Here is a 24,652-nt window from a genome sequence, read left to right as displayed (position 1 = left end):
TATATACTCACCTTCTGACGGCCCCCGATCTCCACTCCATGCGCCCGGCGCCTTCCGGTACCAGTAATGCTTTGTGCGAAGGGCCGGAGATGACGTCACTCTTGCGAGAGCGCGACGTCGTCAGCGGTGTTTCGCGCAAAGCATTACTGGGACCGGAAGATGCCGGGAGCGTGGAGCGGAGATTGGGGGCCGTTGGAAGGGGAGCATATAACTATTTTTTATTTTAACAGAGACTCTAGAATACCCGATGCATACCAGGAAAGGGGGGTGACGGGGCCATGCATAACAGGAAAGGGGGGTGAGGGTAACCATGCATACCAGGAAAGGGGGGTGAGGGGGACCATGCATACCCTCACATGTAAAATGCCATGGATTAAATGGCGCTATAATAATAAATAATAATAATACCAGGAAAGGGGGGTGAGGGGGACCATGCATACCAGGAAAGGGGGGTGAGGGGGACCACGCATACCAGGAAAGGGGGGTGAGGGGGACCACGCATACCAGGAAAGGGGGGTGAGGGGGACCACGCATACCAGGAAAGGGGGGTGAGGGGGACCACGCATACCAGGAAAGGGGGGTGAGGGGGACCACGCATACCAGGAAAGGGGGGTGAGGGGGACCACGCATACCAGGAAAGGGGGGTGAGGGGACCATGCATATCAGGATTGGGGGGTGAGGGGACCATGCATACCAGGATAGGGGGGTGAGGGGACCATGCATGCCAGGAAAGGGGGTGAGATGGACCATGCATACCAGGAAAGGGGGGTGAGGGTGACCATGGATACCAGGAAAGGGGGGTGAGGGTAACCATACATATCAGGATTGGGGGGTGAGGGGACCCTGCATACCAGGATTGGGGGGTGAGGGAACCCTGCATACCAGGATAGGGGGTGAGGGAACCACGCATACCAGGAAAGGGGGGAGAGGGGGACCACGCATACCAGGAAAGGGAGGTGAGGGTGACCATACATACCAGCAAAGGGGGGGAGGGGGACCATGCATACCAGGAAAGGGGGGTGAGGGTGGCTATGCATACCAGCAAAGGGGGGTGAGGGGACCATGCATACCAGGAAAGGGGGGTGAGGGGTACCATACATACCAGCAAAGGGGGGTGACGGGACCATGCATACCAGGAAAGGGGGGTGACGGGACCATGCATACCAGGAAAGTGGGGTGAGGGTGAACATACATACCAGCAAAGGGGGAGGGGGACCATGCATACCAGGAAAGGGGGGTGAGGGGACCATGCATACCAGGAAAGGGGGGGTGACGGGACCATGCATACCAGGAAAGGGAGGTGAGGGTGACCATGCATACCAGCAAAAGGGGGAGGGGGACCGTGCATACCAGGAAAGGGGGGTGAGGGGACCATGCATGCCAGGAAAGGGGGGTGAGGGTAACCATGCATACCAGAAAAGGGGGTGAGGGGGACCATGCATACCCTCACATGTAAAACGCCATGGATTAAATGGCGCTATAATAATAAATAATAATAATAATAATACCAGGAAAGGGGGGTGAGGGGGACCATGCATACCAGGAAAGGGGGGTGAGGGGGACCACGCATACCAGGAAAGGGGGGTGAGGGGACCATGCATATCAGGATTGGGGGGTGAGGGGACCATGCATACCGGGAAAGGGGGTGAGATGGACCATGCATACCAGGAAAGGGGAGTGAGGGTGACCATGGATACCAGGAAAAGGGGGTGAGGGTAACCCTACATATCAGGATTGGGGGGTGAGGGGACCCTGCATACCAGGATTGGGGGGTGAGGGGACCCTGCATACCAGGATAGGGGGTGAGGGGACCACGCATACCAGGAAAGGGGGGTGAGGGGGACCACGCATACCAGGAAAGGGAGGTGAGGGTGACCATACATACCAGCAAAGGGGGGAAGGGGGACCATGCATACCAGGAAAGGGGGGTGAGGGGACCATGTATACCAGGAAAGGGGGGTGAGGGGGACCATGCATACCAGGAAAGGGGGGTGAGGGTGGCTATGCATACCAGCAAAGGGGGGTGAGGGGACCATGCATACCAGGAAAGGGGGGTGAGGGGTACCATACATACCAGCAAAGGGGGGTGACGGGACCATGCATACCAGGAAAGGGGGGTGACGGGACCATGCATACCAGGAAAGGGGGGTGAGGGGACCATGCTTACCAGGAAAGGGGGGTGAGGGGACCATGCATACCAGGATTGGGGGGTGAGAGGACCATGCCTACCAGGATTGGGGGGTGAGAGGACCATGCAATCCAGGATTGGAGGGTGAGGGGGACCATACATATCAGGATTGGGGGTGACGGGACCATGCATACCAGGAAAGTGGGGTGAGGATGAACATACATACCAGCAAAGGGGGGGGCGACCATACATACCAGCAAAGGGGGGTGACGGGACCATGCATACCAGGAAAGGGAGGTGAGGGTGACCATGCATACCAGCAAAAGGGGGAGGGGGACCATGCATACCAGGAAAGGGGGGTGAGGGGACCATGCATGCCAGGAAAGGGGGGTGAGGGGGACCATGCATACCAGGAAAGGGGGGTGAGGCGACCATGCATACCAGCAAAGGGGGTGACGGGACCATGCATAACATGAAAGGGGGGTGAGGGTAACCATACATATCAGGATTGGGGGGTGAGGGTACCATGCATACCAGGAAAGGGGGTGAGATGGACCATGCATATCAGGAAAGGGGGGTGAGGGTGACCATGGATACCAGGAAAGGGGGGTGAGGGTAACCATGCATACCAGGAAAGGGAAATGAGGGTGACCATACATACCAGCAAAGGGGGGTGACGGGACCATGCATACCAGGAAAGGGGGGTGACGGGACCATGCATACCAGGAAAGGGTGGTGAGGTGGACCATGCATACCAGGAAAGGGGGTGAGGGGACCATGCTTACCAGGAAAGAGGGGTGAGGGACCCTGCATACCAGGATAGGTGGTGATGGGACCATGCATACCAGGAAAGGGGGTGAGAGGGACCATGCGTACCAGCAAAGGGGGGTTAGGGGACCATGCATACCAGGAAAGGGGGGTGAGGGGTACCATACATACCAGCAAAGGGGAGGGTGAGGGGGACCATGCATACCAGGAAAGGGGGGTGAAGGTGACCATGCATACCAGGAAAGGGAAATGAGGGTGACCATACATACCAGCAAAGGGGGGTGACGGGACCATGCATACCAGGAAAGGGGGGTGACGGGACCATGCATACCAGGAAAGGGTGGTGAGGTGGACCATGCATACCAGGAAAGGGGGTGAGGGGACCATGCTTACCAGGAAAGAGGGGTGAGAGGACCATGCATACTAGGATTGGGGGGTGACAGGACCATTCAATCCAGGACTGGAGGGTGAGGGGTACCATGCATATCAGGATTGGGGGGTGCATTATTGCATTATTATTAAATCTTCATAAATAAACTACATACATATTCTAGAATACCCGATGCGTTAGAATCGGACCACCATATAGTATTATACAAAGGTACATGCATGCCAAATTATAGAGGTATTTTTCACTAGACAAATTGTTCCCAGTAGAGTTATATGGAATGCAATTGGGTATGGAACCACAAGTAGTTCTGTGACCAAGTGCTAGAGAGTGGTAGACACTATTGCCTGTAGACACTATTGCCTGACACTATTGCCTGTACGCTCTCCTAGCAATATTCATTTACACATGGGTATCTTATTACTTCTCTATACAACTCGGAAGATGCCTAGAGAATGGCTCAACAGCGCAATAAATATGAATATAATCATAATCCCCCATAAGAATATATTATAATATTGCAGTACCCATATATACCCAATGCAAAGGTGCCAAGTCCACCATATATTAAAGTGGTCTGTTAGCATAGATATACTGTAGATACAGTTGCTTCTCACAAAATTAGAATATCATCAACAAGTTAATTTATTTCAGTTCTTCAATACGGAAAGTGAAACTCATATATTATATAGAGTCATTACAAACAGAGTGATCTATTTCAAGTGTTTATTTCTGTTAATGTTGATGATTATGGCTTCCAGCCAATGAAAACTCAAAAGTCATTATCTCAGTAAATTAGAATACTTTATAACGCCAGCTTGAAATATGATTTTAAAATCTGAAATGTTGGCCTACTGAAATTTATGTTCAGTAATTGCACTCAATACTTGGTCGGGACTCCTTTTGCATCAATAAGGCTAAGTGCAGACGTACTTTTTTGCCCTGCGGATTTTTCTGCACAGAATTGAAGAAATCCGCAGGTCAAATGACCTGCATTTTTCCTGCGGATTTCTTCCTTTTTTTCTTGCAGTTTTTGTGCGGTTTTCCCCTGCGGATTTCCCCCTGCGGATTTGGAGAATGGAGCATGGAAAACCGCACAAAAGAAGTGAAATGCTGCATATTTTGAACCACAAGAAAAACGCGCGGAAAAATCCGCAGCGTCTGCACAGCGGGTTTTTATTCCTATTGACTAAGGCCTCTTTCACACATCAGGTTTTCGCCGTCAGGCGCGATCCGGCGCTTTTGACAAAAACCGGATCCGGCGAAATGCAATGCCGGTTCCGGTTTCCCCCCCATTGACTTGCATTAGAGCCGGATCGAGCCGGATGGCCATGCGTTTCATCCGGTTTTCGCCGGATCCGGCAATGTGTCGCGATCCGGCGTCTGGAAAAAATGGCTACTGTAACGTTTTTTGTCTCCGGCGAAAAAGCCGGACACGCCGGATCCGGCGTGTCCGGCTTTTTCACACAATGAAAGCCTATGAGCGCCGCAATGCGCCTGATCTGGCGACAGCCGGATACGGTGGCCGGATCCGGTTTTTTTGGTCTGAGCATGCTCAGTAGCTCTGCCCACAAGACATATATAAAAGCAAGACAGTGGGACCCTCAGCCACACCCAACATGCCACCCAAGCCAAGAACCAGGAGCAGGAGAAGGCAGGAGACATCTGCAGCAGCACCATCAGCACCACCACCACGCCAAATGGAGCAGCAAATGGAACATGCTGAGGAGGGGAGTCCAGCAGCAGATGAGAGACGGTAATTATCAAATCCCCCATTCCTCCAAACTAGGGCCATGGAATATCAAGATATTCATTGGCCCTTTGTTTCTCTTTATTCAACAGCCGCCCAAGAGATGCAGCAGCAGCAGCAGCAGAAATGGCATCACTGGCAGCAGCAACAGCAGCAGCAATACCCACAGCCATGGAGTCTGGCCATCAACAGGACAGCACATCTTCTTCTGGGAGCCCTCCCTCGCATCGTCAGCGTTTGACGGTAAGTTTTTATTTCCAAAATCCATCATCTCTGTAATATATGTCTATTCATTGCCTTTTATTTCAAAACAGGAATCACAAGATGAAGAGGAGCTCCCAGAAGAAGAAGGAAGGGGTGGACAGACACCTGGAGTGGGCTCACAATTGGTAAGATTTTGGCATCAAACGCAGAAACACAACATCACACTACACACAACACATAGAAAACAATGTTCTGCAGACCACACACAGCAAACAAATGCCTACATCCAAAGACATAACATTTTTTGTTTTCTTCTCTAGTCTTCCCAATCTGGTGCTCGGCCAAGAGGTCCTCGCAGTGCCTCCCAGGGTCGTCGGCGACAGCAACGCGGCGGTCACCAGCGTGTAAGTATAAATATTTTTGCTTTGTTTTTTTGCACTTTTTATTTCATTTCTTTTGTGGAGGCTAATTATGTTATTTTTGTCTTTTTCTTTAACAGCCTTCACAGCGTGCTCCCGACTCTGACGGTGAGGATGGAGGAATCGATGTGGACCACCTCATCGATCTCGTCAGAGAAAGGGAGCCGCTCTGGAATATGGCTGACCGCCGCCACGCTGACCTTATCGTTACCCGACGACTCTGGGAGGAAATCTGTTCGCTCCTTGTGGACCGCTGGGAGGATCTCGATGCTCGGGCCCAGATTAAAGAGCGTAAGTATATACAGTACCGGTTGCTTGATTTAAACCAGTGTTTCCCGAACTCCAGTCCTCGTGGTCCCCACGGATCATGTGTTCAGGATTTCTATTTACTTTGGAAATCCTGAAAACATGACCCCTGGGGACCATGAGGACTGGAGTTTGGGAAACACTGATGTTGTATACTAACCATTTTGTCCTTTCTCGTTTCAGGGGAGAGAATTGTGAAGCGGTGGCGGTCTGTGAGGGATCGTTTCAAGAAGGAGTTCAATAAAGAGATGCGGGCCCCGAGTGGATCTGGAGGACGCAGGAGCAAGTACAAGTACGCACGAGCCCTGTTGTTCCTCCGGGATACAATGGTCACCAGAAGGTAAATATTACACACCACATGTGACAAAAAAATGTTTAGATGTAACTTTTTTTTTTTCAGCCAGGGCCATACCATGTCACTATTTTAATTGTTTTTTTTTCTCTTTATTCCACAGCACGGTGAGCAGCACTCGGGAGCCTGCACGATTGGACCCTTCTGAGGCGATCCCTGAGGAGACCGGCACCGAGGGACACTTCGACCGCCCCGATACATCTGCACCTTCCCAGCCTTCCCACACATTCGACCCATCTGTCCCATCCACCAGCACAGGAGCATCGTGGCCGCCTACATTACATGAAGCTGCTGGTGAGATCGCTTTCCCTTTAACCCACCCTTCTGCCCCTGCCACCTCTAGTACACCTGAGGGTACTGGGCGGCAGCGGCAGAGGGGTCAGGAAAAGACTTATGCGCCAGAGTTCTTGCATCTGAATGCATCTTTCCAGAACTGTCTAAAAGTCTTGTCAGAGCAAATCTCCGCAGGCTTTCAGCAGATCAACTCCAGCATTCTGGAGGTGAAGACACTTCTGCAAACCATGCATTCAGAAGCAAGATCTTCGCCAAACCACACCTTTTTCAGGTCTGTTGTGGAGCGCATGGAAACGCTATCTCCTACCCAGCAGATGCATGTAATGCATTCATGCCACGGTGCTCTCCAGCACGTTACCTCCCAACCTCCTCCTCCCACCACAGTAGTTCCTCCACCTGCACCCCCTCCAGCCACTTTCCATCCTCCCCCTCCTATTACATCTGCACCCCCTCCAGCCACTTTCCATCCTCCCCCTCCTATTACATACCATCCACCTCCCCAGTACCAGCAACCTCCCCAGTACCAGCAACCTCCCCAGTACCAGACATCTCCCCACTTCCAGCAACCTGCCCCGTACCAAACTCCTTCCCCGTACCAAACTCCTTCCCCATACAACTTGCCATCAACATCATCTGCTCCTACAGTCCCTGCCCAACCCTCCACTCCACCGCCCACCACCTCTTCTGCCTCCCACATGTCCACCCATTCTGTAGCTTTTTCCACACCATCACCTCTAACTGTTCCTTCCCCACCACGATCCCAATCCTCTCTCCACACTCCCAGTGTCGAAGTGTCCCGCAGCCCCTCCAGCAGTATTTCCACCCCACACTACACAGATTTATGATGTGTTTTGTAATAAAAATGCCCAGTTGGTTTCAACCCTTTATTAAAAAAGTTTTTTTAACTTTAAAAACAGTTTACAAAAAAAAAATATTTTAAATAAAAGTTAAATTATTGTTTACACTGGTTGTCTGTCATTTCTTTCTGCGGCAAAATATGTTTAAAAAAAAAGGTTAAATACAGGGTATTTAAAAGGTAAAAAGGTATTCAAAACCAGGTATATAACTGTGGGTAAATTTTAGCTTTTTGCCACAGTTGTGTTCCTGGTTGTGTTTGAAGCAAAGTATTTCACCTAAAAAGTTGTGTTTATTGTTGGTGATTTCCTAACAATGTACACAACTTTTGTTAAAAGGTGAAATACTTTGCATAAAACACAACCAGGTACACACCTGTGGCCTAAAGCTAAAAATAGAGACCATGACAAGATAGCCAACTTTGGTTGGCAAAGGTATATACTGTTGGTACAGAAGGTACACAAGTTTGGTTAAGGGCACAAATCTTTCACACTCTGTCATCCTGCCAGTGTACTCTGCCTTGAGGTGACATAAAGTATAGTGCAAAATTGTCCCTCATTACTGAAACCGTCACAGAACTTCTAGTGGTAATGTCCTGGTAATCTTCCAAGGTGGTTTCTTCAGAGGTGTCCTCAATGGAAATGGGTTCCTTGCAGATAACAAAATTGTGGAGTACCACGCAAGCTTTGATCACCTCGTCCACAGTTTCTGTCTTGAGGTTGATCGCAGTCAATAGGACCCGCCATTTGGCTGTCAGAATACCAAAGATACATTCAACCATTCTTCTTGCTCTTGTGAGGCGGTAATTAAAAATGCGTTTTGTTCTTGTCAATCCTCTGCTAGAGTACGGTTTCAAAAGGTGTTCTGACAGCTGGAAGGCTTCATCCCCTACACAGACAAATTGCATAGGTGGACCAGATGTTTGCGGCAGCGGTCTAGGTGGTGGGAACTGGAAGGTGTTTCCATACAGTTTACGCCCCATGGCAGACAGTTTGAAAACTTGAGAGTCATTGGAGCGGCCATAGGCCCCAATATCAACAGCAATAAATTTGTATTCCGCGTCAGCGATGGCCATGAGGACAATTGAAAAATATTTCTTGTAATTGAAATATTCCGATCCCGATCCGGCTGGCTTTACAATGCGGATATGTTTCCCATCCACAGCGCCCAAGCAGTTGGGAAACTGACATATCTGTTGAAACTTTTCTGAAATTTCAATCCACCTCTCTGTTGTGGGCTCTGGTAAAAACTCTTCAGCTAAGGAGTCCCACAGTGCACGGCATGTGTGCTTCACTATTCCAGATATGGTGGAAATCCCGAGTCTGTACTGGAAATGCAGTGACGAAAGGGATTCTCCAGTTGCAAGAAATCTGTGGGGAATTAAAAAACAATCAATTAGTTTTAAATCACAGCATTACATACCAAAACTCAGCTATAACACTTGGAGATACAAACTACCACCAACAAGATTGGAGTGAAAGTGTGCTCTGATGCGAGCACATCCAATAAATGTGGCTTACCTTAAAGTCACCATCAGACGCTCTGCGGGTGAAACAGAGAAGCGGCAATAGGTGTCCGCTTTTCTTATGAGGTGTGCAATGCGCTCCACCAAGTAATCAAAATTCTCCATTTTCATCCGAACATATCCAAAAAATTTATCCGGGTTTCGTCGAAGGTCCATGCAGAGTGTAGAATAGACCCCACGCGTCATTCTCTTGGCTGTGATGGGGTGGATCCACAAACGTCGTCTACGATGCCTGATGCGCTGCTGTCTCGCTCTCTCCTTCTCCAGAACAATCACCCTCAAACGATTCGCCTCCGCTGTAAAATCCGCCAAATTCTTCAAAATATTTCCAATCACAACATCCATCTTCACCAGTAACTTGCTCTTCTCTCCAACCTGCACTTTCTCCTCTACAATCTGTCAAAGAAGGGCTGTAGGAACACGCTATATATAGTTTTCCAGTAGCCAATCCCGTTCGGAAGGCCACAAGGGGTGTTTTTAAAAACCGGATCCGGCGTAATCCGTCGAAAAACGGATAGAAAAACGGATGAACCGGATGAGACGGATCCGGTTTTGTCTGTCAAGAACAAGATGGATCCGGCAGAAAACCGGATCCGTCACATCCGGTTTTACAAAACATTTGCCGGATCCGGCGTTCCGGCACGACGCCGGATCGCGCCTGACGCCGAAAACCTGATGTGTGAAAGTAGCCTTACATGCTACTGTACATCACAATGCGGATATGCAGCATTTCTGCGCGGTAAAATCCGCTGCAGATCCGCTGGATATCTGCATCGTGTGCACATGGCCTGACTGCAGCAATGTGGAGTGGCATGGAGGCGATCAGCCTGTGGCACTGCTGAGGTGTTCTGGAAGCCCAGGTTGCTTTGATAGCAGTGTTCAGCTCATCTGCTTTGTTGGGTCTGGTGTCTTTCATCTTCCTCTTGACAATACCCCATAGATTCTCTATGGAGTTAAGGTCAGGTGAGTTTGCTGGCCAATCAAGCACAGTGATACTGTTGTTTTATACCAGGTATTGGTACTGTTGGCAGTGTGGTGCCAAGTCCTGCTGGTGAATGAAATTTCCATCTCCAAAAAACTAGCCGGCTGCGCTGACTTTGGTCTTGATAAAACACAGTGGACTTACAACAGCAGATGACATGGCTCCCCAAACCATCACTGATTGTGGAAACTTCACACTAGACCTCAAGCAGCTTGGATTGTGTGCCTCTCCACTCTTCCTCCAGACTGTGGGACCTTGATTTCCAAATGAAATTCAATATTTATTTTCATCTGAAAACAACACCTTGGACCACTGAGCAACAGTCCAGTTCTTTTTCTCCTTGGCCCAGGTAAGATACTTCTGGCGTCGTCTATTGGTCATGATTGGCTTAACACAAGGAATGCGACACTTGTAGCCCATGACCTGGATACATCTGTGTGTTGTGACTCTTGAAGCAATGACTCCAGCAGCAGTCCACTCCTTGTGAATCTCCCCCAAATTTTTGAATGGCCTTTTCTTAACAATCCTTTCAAGGCTGCGGTTATCCCGGTTGCTTGTGCACCTTTTTCCACCACGCTTTTTCCGTCCACTCAACTTTCCATTAATATGCTTGGATAAAGCACTCTGTGAACAGCCAGCTTCTTTAGCAATGACCTTTTGTGGCTTACCCTCTTCGTGGAGTGTGTCAATGGCTTCTGGATATCTGTCAAGTCTGGAGTCTTCCACATGATTGTGGAGCCTACTGAAACAGACTTAAGGTACTGTCACACTTAGCGATGTACCTGCGATATGACGCGGTCAGGATCGCTGGTACATCGCTAAGTGGTTGCTAGTGAGCTGCCACACAGGCAGATCTCACCAGCGACATCGCAGGGGTCGGGGGTCGCTACTTACCTGTCACACTAGGCGATCCTGACGTCCTCCCGCCCACATCCATGCGTCGCTCGTCTCCACAGCAGGAAGCCCAGCAGGAAGCTGACGACGAAAAACAGTCCAGTACGTTCTCACACGATCAGCGATAAGCAGCGGGGGAGCGGTCGGAGGTAAGTATCCAGGGGTGGATTAAGTGTAGCCAGGGCCCGGGGCAGTTCAGACTCTGTGGGCCCCCCTCGTCACGTGACGGGGGTCACGAATCGTAGAGCCACACTCTACATAGAGAATAATGGGGCCTCCAGCACCGACCTCCACCCGCAGAGCCACACTCTACATAGAGAATAATGGGGCCTCCAGCACCGACCTCCACCCGCAGAGCCGCACTCCACATAGAGAATAATGGGTCCTCCGGCACCTACCTCCACCTGCAGAGCCCCACTCCACATAGAGAATAATGGAGCCTCCAGCACCGACCTCCACCCGCAGAGCCCCACTCCACATAGAGAATAATGGAGCCTCCAGCACCGACCTCCACCCGCAGAGCCGCACTCCACATAGAGAATAATGGAGCCTCCGGCACCGACCTCCACCCACAGAGCCGCACTCCACATAGAGAATAATGGAGCCTCCAGCACCGACCTCCACCCGCAGAGCCACACTCCACATAGAGAATAATGGAGCCTCCGGCACCGACCTCCACCCGCAGAGCCGCACTCCACATAGAGAATAATGGAGCCTCCGGCACCGACCTCCACCCGCAGAGCCGCACCCCACATAGAGAATAATGGAGCCTCCAGCACCGACCTCCACCCGCAGAGCCCCACTCCACATAGAGAATAATGGAGCCTCCAGCACCGACCTCCACCCGCAGAGCCGCACCCCACATAGAGAATAATGGAGCCTCCAGCACCGACCTCCACCCGCAGAGCCGCACTCCACATAGAGAATAATGGAGCCTCCAGCACCGACCTCAACCCGCAGAGCCGCACTCCACACAGAGAATAATGGAGCCTCCAGCACCAACCTCCACCTGCAGAGCCGCACTCCACATAGAGAATAATGGAGCCTCCAGCACCGACCTCCACCCGCAGAGCCGCACTCCACATAGAGAATAATGGAGCCTCCAGCACTGACCTCCACCCGCAGAGCCGCACTCCACATAGAGAATAATGGAGCCTCCAGCACCGACCTCCACCCGCAGAGCCGCACTCCACATAGAGAATAATGGAGCCTCCAGCACCGACCTCCACCCGCAGAGCCCCACTCCACATAGAGAATAATGGAGCCTCCAGCACCGACCTCCACCCGCAGAGCCGCACTCCACATAGAGAATAATGGAGCCTCCAGCACCGACCTCCACCCGCAGAGCCGCACTCCACATACATGGCTGCTCTCAGTGCTCAGTGCTGTGTGCACAGGATCTGTGATGAGGTCACAGGAGGGGAGGAGACAGGGGTCACATGATCGGGGGCCCTGACACCTTACCTCCTGTGATCTCATCACAAGCCTTTGCACGCTACCAGCAGCATCAGCGTTCAGGCTATTTGTAGATGCTGCTGGTAGCAGAGCACATAATGCCGCCCCCACGGTCACTCACTTTTAGGTGGGGAGAAGATGGAGTGCCATTGCAGCAGCCAGCAGGAATGTGGTGGGGGCCCCCTTAGAAGCTCTTGTGGTGGGGGCCCCGGGGCTGAAGCCCCGCCTGCCCTGCCTATAATCCGGCCCTGCGCAGTGGCGGATTATAATGGGGCAATTTACTGGCCTGGGCTGTGGGCCCCTTAACCCCACTGGGCCCGGGGCAACTGCCCAAATTGACCTCATTATAATCCGCCACTGTAAGTATCAGACATAGCGATATCGCTAGCAATATCGCTATAACGTCACAAAAAACAGTGACGTTATAGCGATATTGCTAGTGATATCGCTTAGTGTGACAGGCCCTTAAGGGAACTTTTTGAATGCTTAGAAAACCTTTGCAGGTTACTGAGATAATGGCTTTTGGGTTTTCTTTAGCTGTAAGCCATAATCATCAACATTAACATAAATAAACACTTGATATAGATCACTCTGTTTGTAATGACTCTTTATATATGAGTTTTACTTTTTGTATTAAAGAACTGAAATAAATTAACTTTTTGATGATATTCTAATTTTGTGAGAAGCACCTGTATGTATTGTAGTGGCAGACACCACTTGATAAATACCATGGTAAAAAAAAGTTGTATATTGTTTCTAATACTAATAGTACTGAGTGCAGTAAAGAAAAGTGTTATCATTGTCTTTTCTTTCACTTAAAAAAAAAAAAGCAGTCAGAGGAATGTAAATGTATGCCACATGTTTAAATATTTGTTATGTTAATCAGTCAGGTAAAAAAGGAAAAACACATTCCTGATTTCAGCATTTTACGCTTGTAATTGGCAAATATTACATGATCATATAAAAAAGCATTGGAAAAGGTATTAAACTGTCTGCTGGCAACAAATTAAATTTTCGGACTGGAAGTGTAAAATAGGAAGTGTGGTTTTCCTGTACCCTATGTATCCATATGATTCCACAAATCACTTCTACTTAAAGGAATTGTCCGCTTGAGGCTCAAGTCTGCAGTCTCTCTACGCGATTGCAGACTTGTGAACACACAGTCAGGATTCTCCTCTGCTGGTGTCGGGAGTGGGCGGGCGTGTGATCTCAACTATGCAACTTGCATACATGCAGTCACGTACCAAATAGATGTGCATGGTCTCGCTCAATACAAGTGAATGAGCGAGGCTGAACATATGACTGCCTGCTTGCAGTGTCAACACCGGAGAATCCTGATAGCGTGCACTGTGCGCACTGTGAGGATTCACAAGTGTGCAGTATCAGAGTGACTGCAGACTTGAAACCCAAGTCTGGACAACCCCTTTATTTCCGATACCTTATAGATATATCATATGTTTATCTGGAATACAGACGTACTGTACATACTTCCTACAATAAGGCAGAAATTAGGAATGTAGCATCGAAGATATTATCATTCGAGCTAAACTAAGGTAATTTATGCCTTTCCTTTTATTAAACTCACGTGAGCATTTCGTAAACTGGATAACGTCAAACATGACCTATGATAGGTTTAAATTTCTCTCCAACATAATAACTATTTCTATCTTGGATAAGAGGAATAACCTATTTATAGGAGAGTGTTACTCATGGGCAGAGATCTGAAACACTTCCTTTCACACGCTTTCACTCTGCCGTCTCACATTTGCTTTTGGCAGGCAAACCTGGGGTTCAGCTTAAATGACAGAGGAAAACCCAATAATTGACTCCTTGCACTGCTTATTTAATTAGGTGCCACCACATACCTGAAAATGGACTTCATGCCAAGTATATTTATAGGAGAGTGGGGAAAATAGACTAGACTAGTAAAACTATCTTAAACAGCCACCCAGATCTGTATTTTCATATATTAAATGCCATGTTGCCACTCATTAGGAGACTTAACAATGGATTTATGCGATTGCTACAAACTCACGATGTGGGTGATTTGGAAAAAGCAATGGCTAGATCTAATGTCTAAAAATTCTCTCATTCTACATCCAGGAACGGCTGCAAGAACAAGAAGACAGGAGGAGGGAGATTACGATTTCAGTCCAGCTGCAGCAGCATCAGAATAAAGAGATGGATGAATTACGGAAAAGTTTAGCCCAGGAGCTTGCAGTCTACAAGTATGTTACATCAAGAAATAGTTTTCCAGGGTGGTACTGACATTAGTTGTATTTTTTTAGGGAAAACTTGTATGGTTAAAATATTTCATGCACATGGTGTTTGTACAATTTGAAGAAGAGGAGCTCCCAACCTGTGGCTAGGGAGCCACAGGTGCCTAGAATGTGTTGCTTGCGGCTATCTGCCAGCTTAGCGAATTAGCATTAGGTCTAGCGAAAAGCTATGAAGAGCAGGTTTCCGGATAACTTTTACAAGTAGCCCCACACAGAGGAGCAACTTTGGTTTCTCATATACTGGCCTAGGGGAGGTAGATAAATTAGGTACAAAAATCTGGAAACAGGATGATACTGCCAGTTGGAGATGGTGCTTGAAGCTGGATGTGATAATGTGGTGGGAGCACTTGAAGCGTGAATACTGAATCGAGGCAAGGTGGGAACTACCCAAGTATCCAAGTGTGATTACTGTGGGAGAGCTTTGGCTGTCATTATACCGGTAATGGGGGCTTTAGGTGTCACTACTTTGAGGTGGTGTGTGAGAAAGGTCTGGATGTGGCTCGCGATCCTGTTTCAGAGCTAAATGTATCTCTCCAAGGAAGGAAAGGATTGGGATCAGTGCTTTAAAGAATAAAGGAAAGGAAAATGGCCAGCACATGAGCAAATAATTGTACATGTGGAGACACTAATTTACAAAAAATCCATCAACCATGAAGTACCTTTGGGTCGCCCTCCCTGGGCTGTGGGGTACTCGGTACCGGGCCCGATGAGCCTCAATGGGAGATGTCACGGCAGCTGGGACCCGGCCCGTGGCCCTGGATGCCCATTGTAAAAGGGGAAATGTTCAGTGTGCTTATGATGATTAGAATGAATGAGTCGTGACGCTACCTGTGGTGTTCGGCAATGAAGATGTTAAGCCGACACTGCAGACAGATCCTCTGGGACAGATGGTGTGGTGCAGCAATGATGTTATAGCCCTCCACAGGCAGGGCTGCAGTCCCAGGGCAGAGTAGGTGAAGTGACACTTAGCTGGTGTAGTGTCGGGCGCAGGGGATGTAGCAGTGCCGGGTAAGTTGACGCAGGAATAAGTGGAGGACACCAGGGCATGTAGTTCCAAAGCTTTACTCACAGTCTGTTGTGGCACAAGAGCCCGCATCTGTGCCATGTCCTCCGGGTCAGGAGCTCAGCCAACTTCCAGGCAAGATGAAGTACTCCTTTCCAACACTCCGCCAACATACAGTGGGGCAAAAAAGTATTTAGTCAGTCAGCAATAGTGCAAGTTCCACCACTTAAAAAGATGAGAGGCTTCTGTAATTTACATCATAGGTAGACCTCAACTATGGGAGACAAACTGAGAAAAAAAAATCCAGAAAATCACATTGTCTGTTTTTTTTTCATTTTATTTGCATATTATGGTGGAAAATAAGTATTTGGTCAGAAACAAGCAATCAAGATTTCTGGCTCTCACAGACCTGTAACTTCTTCTTTAAGAGTCTCCTCTTTCCTCCACTCATTACCTGTAGTAATGGCACCTGTTTAAACTTGTTATCAGTATAAAAAGACACCTGTGCACACCCTCAAACAGTCTGACTCCAAATTCCACTATGGTGAAGACCAAAGAGCTGTCAAAGGACACCAGAAACAAAATTGTAGCCCTGCACCAGGCTGGGAAGACTGAATCTGCAATAGCCAACCAGCTTGGAGTGAAGAAATCAACTGTGGGAGCAATAATTAGAAAATGGAAGACATACAAGACCACTGATAATCTCCCTCGATCTGGTGCTCCACGCAAAATCCCACCCCGTAGGGTCAGAATGATCACAAGAACGGTGAGCAAAAATCCCAGAACCACGCGGGGGGACCTAGTGAATGAACTGCAGAGAGCTGGGACCAATGTAACAAGGCCTACCATAAGTAACACACTATGCCTCCATGGACTCAGATCCTGCAGTGCCAGACGTGTCCCACTGCTTAAGCCTGTACATGTCCGGGCCCGTCTGAAGTTTGCTAGAGAGCATTTGGATGATCCAGAGGAGTTTTGGGAGAATGTCCTATGGTCTGATGAAACCAAACTGGAACTGTTTGGTAGAAACACAACTTGTCCTGTTTGGAGGAAAAAGAATACTGAGTTGCATCCATCAAACACCATACCTACTGTAAAGCATGGTGGTGGAAACATCATGCTTTGGGGCTGTTTCTCTGCAAAGGGGCCAGGACGACTGATCCGGGTACATGAAAGAATGAATGGGGCCATGTATCGTGAGATTTTGAGTGCAAACCTCCTTCCATCAGCAAGGGCATTGAATATGAAACGTGGCTGGGTCTTTCAACATGACAATGATCCAAAGCACACCGCCAGGGCAACGAAGGAGTGGCTTCGTAAGAAGCATTTCAAGGTCCTGGAGTGGCCTAGCCAGTCTCCAGATCTCAACCCTATAGAAAACCTTTGGAGGGAGTTGAAAGTCCGTGTTGCCAAGCGAAAAGCCAAAAACATCACTGCTCTAGAGGAGATCTGCATGGAGGAATGGGCCAACATACCAACAACAGTGTGTGGCAACCTTGTGAAGACTTACAGAAAACGTTTGACCTCTGTCATTGCCAACAAAGGATATATCACAAAGTATTGAGATGAAATTTTGTTTCTGACCAAATACTTATTTTCCACCATAATATGCAAATAAAATGAAAAAAAAAGCAGTAGTTGAGGTCTACCTATGATGTAAATTACAGACGCCTCTCATCTTTTTAAGTGGTGGAACTTGCACTATTGCTGACTGACTAAATACTTTTTTGCCCCACTGTATGTGCCTTTTCTGAACGTCTCCCTCTTAGCACCTTTAGTGAAGTACTCACAGTACTGAGTTACACTGGAGTTCCTCCTGTCAGATGTTCCTATGAACTCTACTTGTACGACAGACAGCTGTAGCCTACTTCGGGGACTCCTTGCTACCAAGTCCCGGCTCACTATCGTGGCTGTTGTGCCCCCAAGTCTTGTGTGGGAATAAAGTGGTGACAACTTCTATTCCTCCGGTGTCTGTCACAGGACCATTAGTATCCAAACAGCCTCGGGGACCGGACCCCGGCCTTGCGCTTAGAACTTGGGAAGAGTTCTCCTCTAACCCTAATCCTTAGTTCTCTTCTCACGTCCCGTTCTAATCCTTTCCTTCTTATGGAGAGTCAGGCTTTCTATCCAAGTTCCTTTCCTGTGCCAGCGGACCCAGATCACTGAGGTCGGCTGCAGCACTCCCTTCATCCATCCCTGTTATGATTGAGTCACCGTAGGAGGCAAAAACAGAAACGCAAGCTAAGTCCAGAAAACCAGAGAGGTTGGCAGCTATCGGATTGCAGACCCCTGAACCTATCAACACAACTAGCAGTAGCCGTGGGGGGTTCCTACAATGCCCTAGACCCCTCGATCACAGCCCGAGGACTAGATAGCCTAAAGACAGAAAGGGAAATCTAAACTGCCCCAGAGCAGACCCCAAAGCAAAAGGCAGCCCCCACATATAATGACGGTGAAGCAAGAAGAAAGAACACAACACAGAAAGAAAGATAGACTGAGCAAAGACGGGGCCCAAGATAACTAGATAGGAAAGGACAGGAAGGCTGCTGTCTGCAATCCCTGGAAAAGCCTATGAAAATAAGAGCCAACAGACTGACAGTGAAAAAGGCCCTGAAGACACTAGCCTTCAAAAAGACTATGTCAGTACTCTGGAATATTCTGAAGATAGAGCAACAGGCAAAAGGAGATTCAGCTCACCCCAGCAGGGAATGGCAGAATCCAAAAAAGCAAGGCAAACAAAAAACAAAACACAAATGCAAAAAGGCAAAGCAGAAAACTTAGCTTTAGAGGAGCAGGAATCAGACTGGTGTCCTAGAAGTCCACAGAGAAAAAACCCGCAGGGCAGAAGGGCGTCGGCAGCCTTATATCCAGTCAGCGACTCCACTCAGCCAGTCATCATCATTAGGCTCAGGTGCCTGATAATCAGGCTCATTACCTTCCTTTACCAGAAAAGGGAGTTCACCAGACCTCAGTGACGAAGGGGAAAATGAACTCACAACAGTACCTCCCCCTTGAGGAGGGGTCACCGAACCCTCAACCACGCCACCAGGGCGATCAGGGTGAGCCCAATGAAAGGCATGCACCAATCTTTTGGCATGAATATCAGAGGCAGAGACCCAGGAATTATCCTCCTGACAATAACCCTTCCACTTAACCAAATACTGGAGTCTCCGTCTAGCCAGACGGGAATCCAGTATTTTCCCTACCTCATATTCCATGTTGCCTTCAACCAATACAGGGTCCGGAGGTGCCACCCCAGGAACAACTGGTTCAACAAACCTCTTCAACAAGGACTTATGGAACACATTATGGATTTTAAATGTGACAGGAAGAGCCAAACGAAAAGAGACCGGATTAATAATCTCCAAAATCTTCTAAGGTCCAATAAATCTAGGCTTAAACTTAGGAGAAGCCACCTTCATAGCAATATTTTTTGATGATAACCACACCATATCACCAATCTTAAACTGGGGACCAATGGTCCTATGTCGATTGGAAAACCGCTGGGCCTTTTCCTGGGAGAGAGATAACTTATCCACCACTTGGTCCCAGATCTGGTGCATTCTCTCCACCACAGTGTCAACACCTGGACAGGCAGAAGGCTCCACCTGTCCTGAAGAAAATAGAGGATGAAACCCCAAGTTACAAAAAAAAGGTGACATCAAAGTGGCAGAACTAGCTCTATTATTTAAAGCAAATTCGGCCAAGGGCAAAAATGAAACCCAATCATCCTGATCAGCGGAAATAAAACATCTCAAATACGACTCCAAGGTCTGGTTTGTTCTCTCTGTCTGCCCATTGTCCTGAGGGTGAAAAGCAGAGGAGAAGGACAACTGAATTCCCAGCTTGGAACAGAAAGTCCTCCAAAATCTAGACACAAACTGAACTCCTCTGTCAGATACAATGTTCTCAGGAATCCTGTGCAAGCGAACCACCTGTTGCAAAAACAGGGGCACCAACTCAGAGGAAGACGGCAACTTAGGGAGTGGTACAAGATGAACCATCTTAGAGAACCTATCACAAATCACCCAAATAACAGTCATTCTTTGAGAGACCAGCATATCAGAGATGAAATCCATTGAAATATGGGTCCATGGCCTCCTGGGGACCGGCAAAGGCATCAACAACCCACTAGAGTGAGAACAAGATTTAGACCGGGAGCAAGTCCCACAGGACTGCACAAAATTCCTGACATCATGAGACAAGGTGGGCCACCAAAAAGAGCGACTCACCAGATCTCTAGTACCAAAAATACCTGGATGACCAGCCAATGCAGAGCAATGAACTTCAGACATCACTCTCTTCTTCCACTGGTCAGGAATATACAACTTCCCACTGGGACAACGCTCAGGTTTGTCCTCCTGGAACTCTTGCAGAGCAAGTCTCAAATCGGGCGAGATGGCAGAAAGAACTACCCCTTCGCCTAAGATGGTAGCAGGCTTGGTCACCACAGGAGAATCAGCAAAGAAGCTACTAGAGAGAGCGTCTGCCTTGACATTCTTAGTTCCAGGAAGAAAAGAGACCACAAAATCAAAACGTGTAAAAAACAAGGCCCACCTAGCCTGTCTAGGGTTCAAGCATTTAGCCGACTCTAGATAAATCAAATTCTTGTGGTCAGTGAGGACCACAACTTGATGTTTAGCTCCCTCCAACCAATGTCTCCACTCCTCAAATACCCATTTCATGGCCAACAGTTCCCGATTCCCCACATCATAGTTACGTTTAGATGGAGAGAACTTTCGGGAAAAGAAAGCACAGGGATTCATTTTAGATGTTACAGGATCCTTTTGGGACAAAACAGCTCCTGCACCAATCTCAGAAGCATCCACCTCTACCTGGAACGGGAGTGAGACATCAGGTTGTCTCAAAACCGGGGCGAGGTAAATCTTCGCTTCAGCTCCTGAAAGAAAGCAACAGCCTCCGGAGACCAATTCAACACATCAGCACCCTTCTTAGTCAGATCAGTCAATGGCTTGGCAATACTAGAAAATTTTGCTATAAATTTCCGATAAAAATTAGCAAAACCCAAGAACTTCTGGAGGGCCTTCAAAGAAGTGGGCTGAACCCAATCATAAATGGCCTGTACCTTGGCCGGATCCATTTCAATAGTTGACGGAGACAAAATAAATCCCAAAAATGAAATTCTCTGTACTCCAAAAAGGCATTTCGATCCTTTGACATACAGGGAATTCTCCCTCAAGATCCGGAACACAGTCCGAATATGTTCCACATGAGAATCCCAATCCTTGGAGAAGATCAAAATATCATCCAGATAGATAATCAAAAATTTATCCACAAAGTCTCGGAAAATATCGTTCATGAAGCACTGGAAGACAGAAGGGGCATTAGTGAGCCCAAAAGGCATCACCAGGTACTCAAAATGTCCCTCCGGAGTATTAAACGCCGTCTTCCATTCATCCCCCTGCTTAATGCGGATAAGATTATATGCCCCCCTGAGGCCAAGCTTGGTAAACCAGCAAGCACCTCTAACTCTAGAGAATAGATCCGAAATCAGGGGTAACGGATACTGATATTTAACAGTAATTTTGTTGAGGGCACGATAATCAATACAAGGCCTTAAAGAACCATCCTTTTTGGCCACAAAAAAAAAACCGGCCCCTAAGGGTGAAGCGGATGGTCTAATATGAACCTTCTCCAACGCCTCCTTAATATAGGACCGCATAGCCTCGTGCTCAGGTACAGATAAATTGAAGAGGCGACCCTTGGGAAATTTACACCCCGGGCTCAGTTCAATTGCACAGTCATAACTCCTATGAGGAGGCAAGGACGCAGACTCATTCTCACTAAATACATCTTAAAAGTCCGCCAAATAGTCAGGAACATCATGCGACTGAGGAGAGGTGGAAAAAACTGGAGCCTCACTAAAGGCACACCGACAACCCCAACTCACCGCAGACACAGATTTCCAATCCAAAACTGGATTATGAATTTGCAACCAGGGAAACCCCAGAACAACGGCATCATGCAGACCATGCAACACCAAAAATCTGCAATTTTCTTGATGGTCTGGGGCAACCCGCATGACCACCTGGGTCCAAAACTGAGGTTTATTTTTCGCCAAAGGAGTAGCATCAATCCCCCTCAAAGGGATAGGCGTCTGCAGAGGTGTCATCAGAAATCCACAACGTTTAGCAAAATCCAAGTCCATTAGGTTTAGCGCTGCTCCCGTATCCACAAAAGCCTTGGCGGAAAATGTGGACAGGGAGCAGATCAGAGTAATTGCCAGAAGAAACTTAGGTTGAACACCACCAACAGAAAACGTGTGTGCAAAGCGTTTCTCTCATTTAGGACAAACAGAAATAATATGCGAGGCATCTCCACAGAAAAAGCACAGCTTATTACGCCTTCTGAACTCCTGACGTTGCGCCTTAGACAAAACTCTATCACATTGCATAGGTTCAGACGTCTGTTCAACCGGCGGCAACACCTCTCGTGCAATCCTGCGTTCACGTAAACACCGATCAACCTGAATGGCTAATGACATAGAATCGTCCAGACCAGAGGGAACAGGAAATCCCACCATAGTATCTTTTACCGCTTCTGACAAACCCTTCTGAAAGAGAGCAGCCAAGGCATTATCATTCCAGGTAGTAAGGACCGCCCAACTCTGCAGAATCTCGACCCTGGTTCAATGCCAACAGGGTCTTTTCAGCCTGATCAACAGCATTAGGTTCGTCATACAACAACCCCAAGGCTTGAAAGAATGCGTTCACATTAGTAAGAATAGGATCATCTGGTTTCAAAGAAAACGCCCAATCCTGGGGATCGCCACGCAGCAAAGAGATGACAATTTTAACCTGCTGCGCGGAGTTCCCTGACGAGTTAGGCTTCAAGGCAAAAAATAATTTACAATTATTTTTGAAACTCAAAAATTTAGATCGATCTCCAAAAAATACATCAGGCATAGGGATCTTTGGTTCAACAGCATGTGAACGAGCAAGGTAGGCGGAAATTCCCCGCACTTCCGCAGTGAGCTGCTCCACACGATCAGACAATTGTTTTATCTCCATTGAGAGAAAAAAAAAAAAAATTCCCCCTACGGCCTCAGAGATATAGAGGAAAGAATATACACACTTTTTTTTTTTTTTTTTTTAAACACAATTCTTTCCTGCTATTGAGTACCCTAGGATCTGCGGTATGGCGGGTGATTCTGTTATGATTGAGTCACCGTAGGAGGCAAAAACAGAAATGCAAGCTAAGTCCAGAAAACCAGAGAGGTTGGCAGCTATCGGATTACAGACCCCTGAACCTATCAACCCAACTAGCAGTAGCCGTGGGAGGTTCCTACGATGCCCTAGACCCCTCGATCACAGCCGGAGGACTAGATAGCCTAAAGACAGAAAGGGAAATCTAAACTGCCCCAGAGCAGACCCCAAAGCAAAAGGCAGCCCCCCACATATGACGGTGAAGCAAGAAGAAAGAACACAACACAGACAGAAAGATAGACTGAGCAAAGACGAGGCCCAAGATAACTAGATAGGAAAGGACAGGAAGGCTGCTGTCTGCAATCCCTGGAAAACCCTATGAAAATAAGAGCCAACAGACTGACAGTGAAAAAGGCCCTGAAGACGCTAGCCTTCAAAAAGACTACGTCAGTACTCTGGAATATTCTGAAGACAGAGCAACAGGCAAAAGGAGATTCAGCTCACCCCAGCAGGGAATGGCAGAATCCAAAAAAGCAAGGCAAACAAAAAACAAAACACAAATGCAAAAAGGCAAAGCAGAAAATTTAGCTTTAGAGGAGCAGGAATCAGACTAGTGTCCTAGAAGTCCACAGAGAAAAAACCTGCAGGGCAGAAGGGCGTCGGCAGCCTTATATCCAGTCAGTGACTCCACTTAGCCAGTCATCATCATTAGGCTCAGGTGCCTGATAATCAGGCTCATTACCTTCCTTTACCAGAATAGGGAGTTCACCAGACCTCAGTGACGAAGGGGAAAATGAACTCACAACACATCCCACTCCGGGGATCTCCTCTCACAGACTGACCTTGTCAGACTCCTGTGACAAACTGACTGAATCCTAAACTCTTCCCGCTCTTTTGATGCAAAACTAAACTCCACCCGCCTCCCAGCATGCTTCGTGTTCCAAGCAGGGAGCCACCAAAGGGTGCTTTGCTACACTACTATGTTGTGTGGGATGCAGGTGTTGGAGCGTGGTCGGGCGTCTCCACCTTACCTGGATGGTGGGGCACCACACTTCAGGAGGAGGTGCAGTACCTCTGTGGCGACTGAACCCTCAGGGGCGCCACACCTTCACTGAACCAGTAGCACATATGGGTGCAGGAGAGATACAGTTAATGGTCAATATTCACAAATAAAATATAAATCCATTTAGCAAAAGAAGCTACTGTACATTGATAGTACATAGGGTGCAGTCAGGTAGCCAATGTGCTACTGGTTCTGTCAAGGCATTTCATGGTAAGTCGCTGTGTGCCCGGGCCGGAACCAAGGGGACTGTCACCAAGGTTCCTAGGGTTACGGTTTCCACGGGACATAATTAAGGGATGGAACACAGAGTTCGAGAAAGGTTGGGGGTGAAGCCAGTATAAAAGGGGCTGAGGACGCCAGCAGAGGTCATTCGACGGAGCAGGAGAGAAGGAGCAAGGAAGCTAGAGGGCGCCATAGAGCCAGAGCGAGAGCCAGAGCCATAGCAAGAAGAGGAGAGCAGCTGGAGAGACTGAAAGGAGACTCACGGCAGACAGAAGGGAGACGGCACCGAGCCGTCCAGCAGAGAGACACCGACCGTTCGACCACGCTCCTAGCGGCCGCCACCGCTCCACTCAAGCCCACAGTTGCGGCCTGTCTGCTGCCACTCCATTCCAGCCTGCGGTTGCAGCCGCCGCTGCCCGACTCCAGCCCGCGGCTGCGGCTGCCACCGCTCCACTCTAGCCCACGGCTGCGGCCTGTCCGCCGCCACCGCTCCACTCCAGCCCACGGCTGTGGCCTGTCCGCCGCCACCGCTCCACTCCAGCCCACGGCTGCAGCCTGTCTGCTGCCGCCACTGCCCGACTCCAGCCTGTCCGCTGCCG

General features: G+C 48.6%; 1 protein-coding gene across 1 annotated transcript in view; it reads left to right on the top strand.

The window, feature by feature from the left end:
- The window catches only part of SYNC (syncoilin, intermediate filament protein), an 86,607-nt gene that overhangs the window by 14,908 nt on the left and 47,047 nt on the right, over positions 1-24,652 (top strand). The window contains exon 3 of the mRNA XM_073552005.1: positions 14,424-14,548. Within this exon, the coding sequence (XP_073408106.1) occupies positions 14,424-14,548 (125 nt within the window). The remainder of the gene's footprint in view (positions 1-14,423; positions 14,549-24,652) is intronic.

The sequence above is a fragment of the Dendrobates tinctorius genome, unplaced genomic scaffold, assembly GCF_039654945.1.
Source record: "Dendrobates tinctorius isolate UK_male_01 unplaced genomic scaffold, ASM3965494v1 ptg000183l, whole genome shotgun sequence".
Classification (NCBI taxonomy): Eukaryota; Metazoa; Chordata; class Amphibia; order Anura; family Dendrobatidae; genus Dendrobates; species Dendrobates tinctorius.
This window is presented reverse-complemented; position numbering and strand designations above follow the sequence as displayed.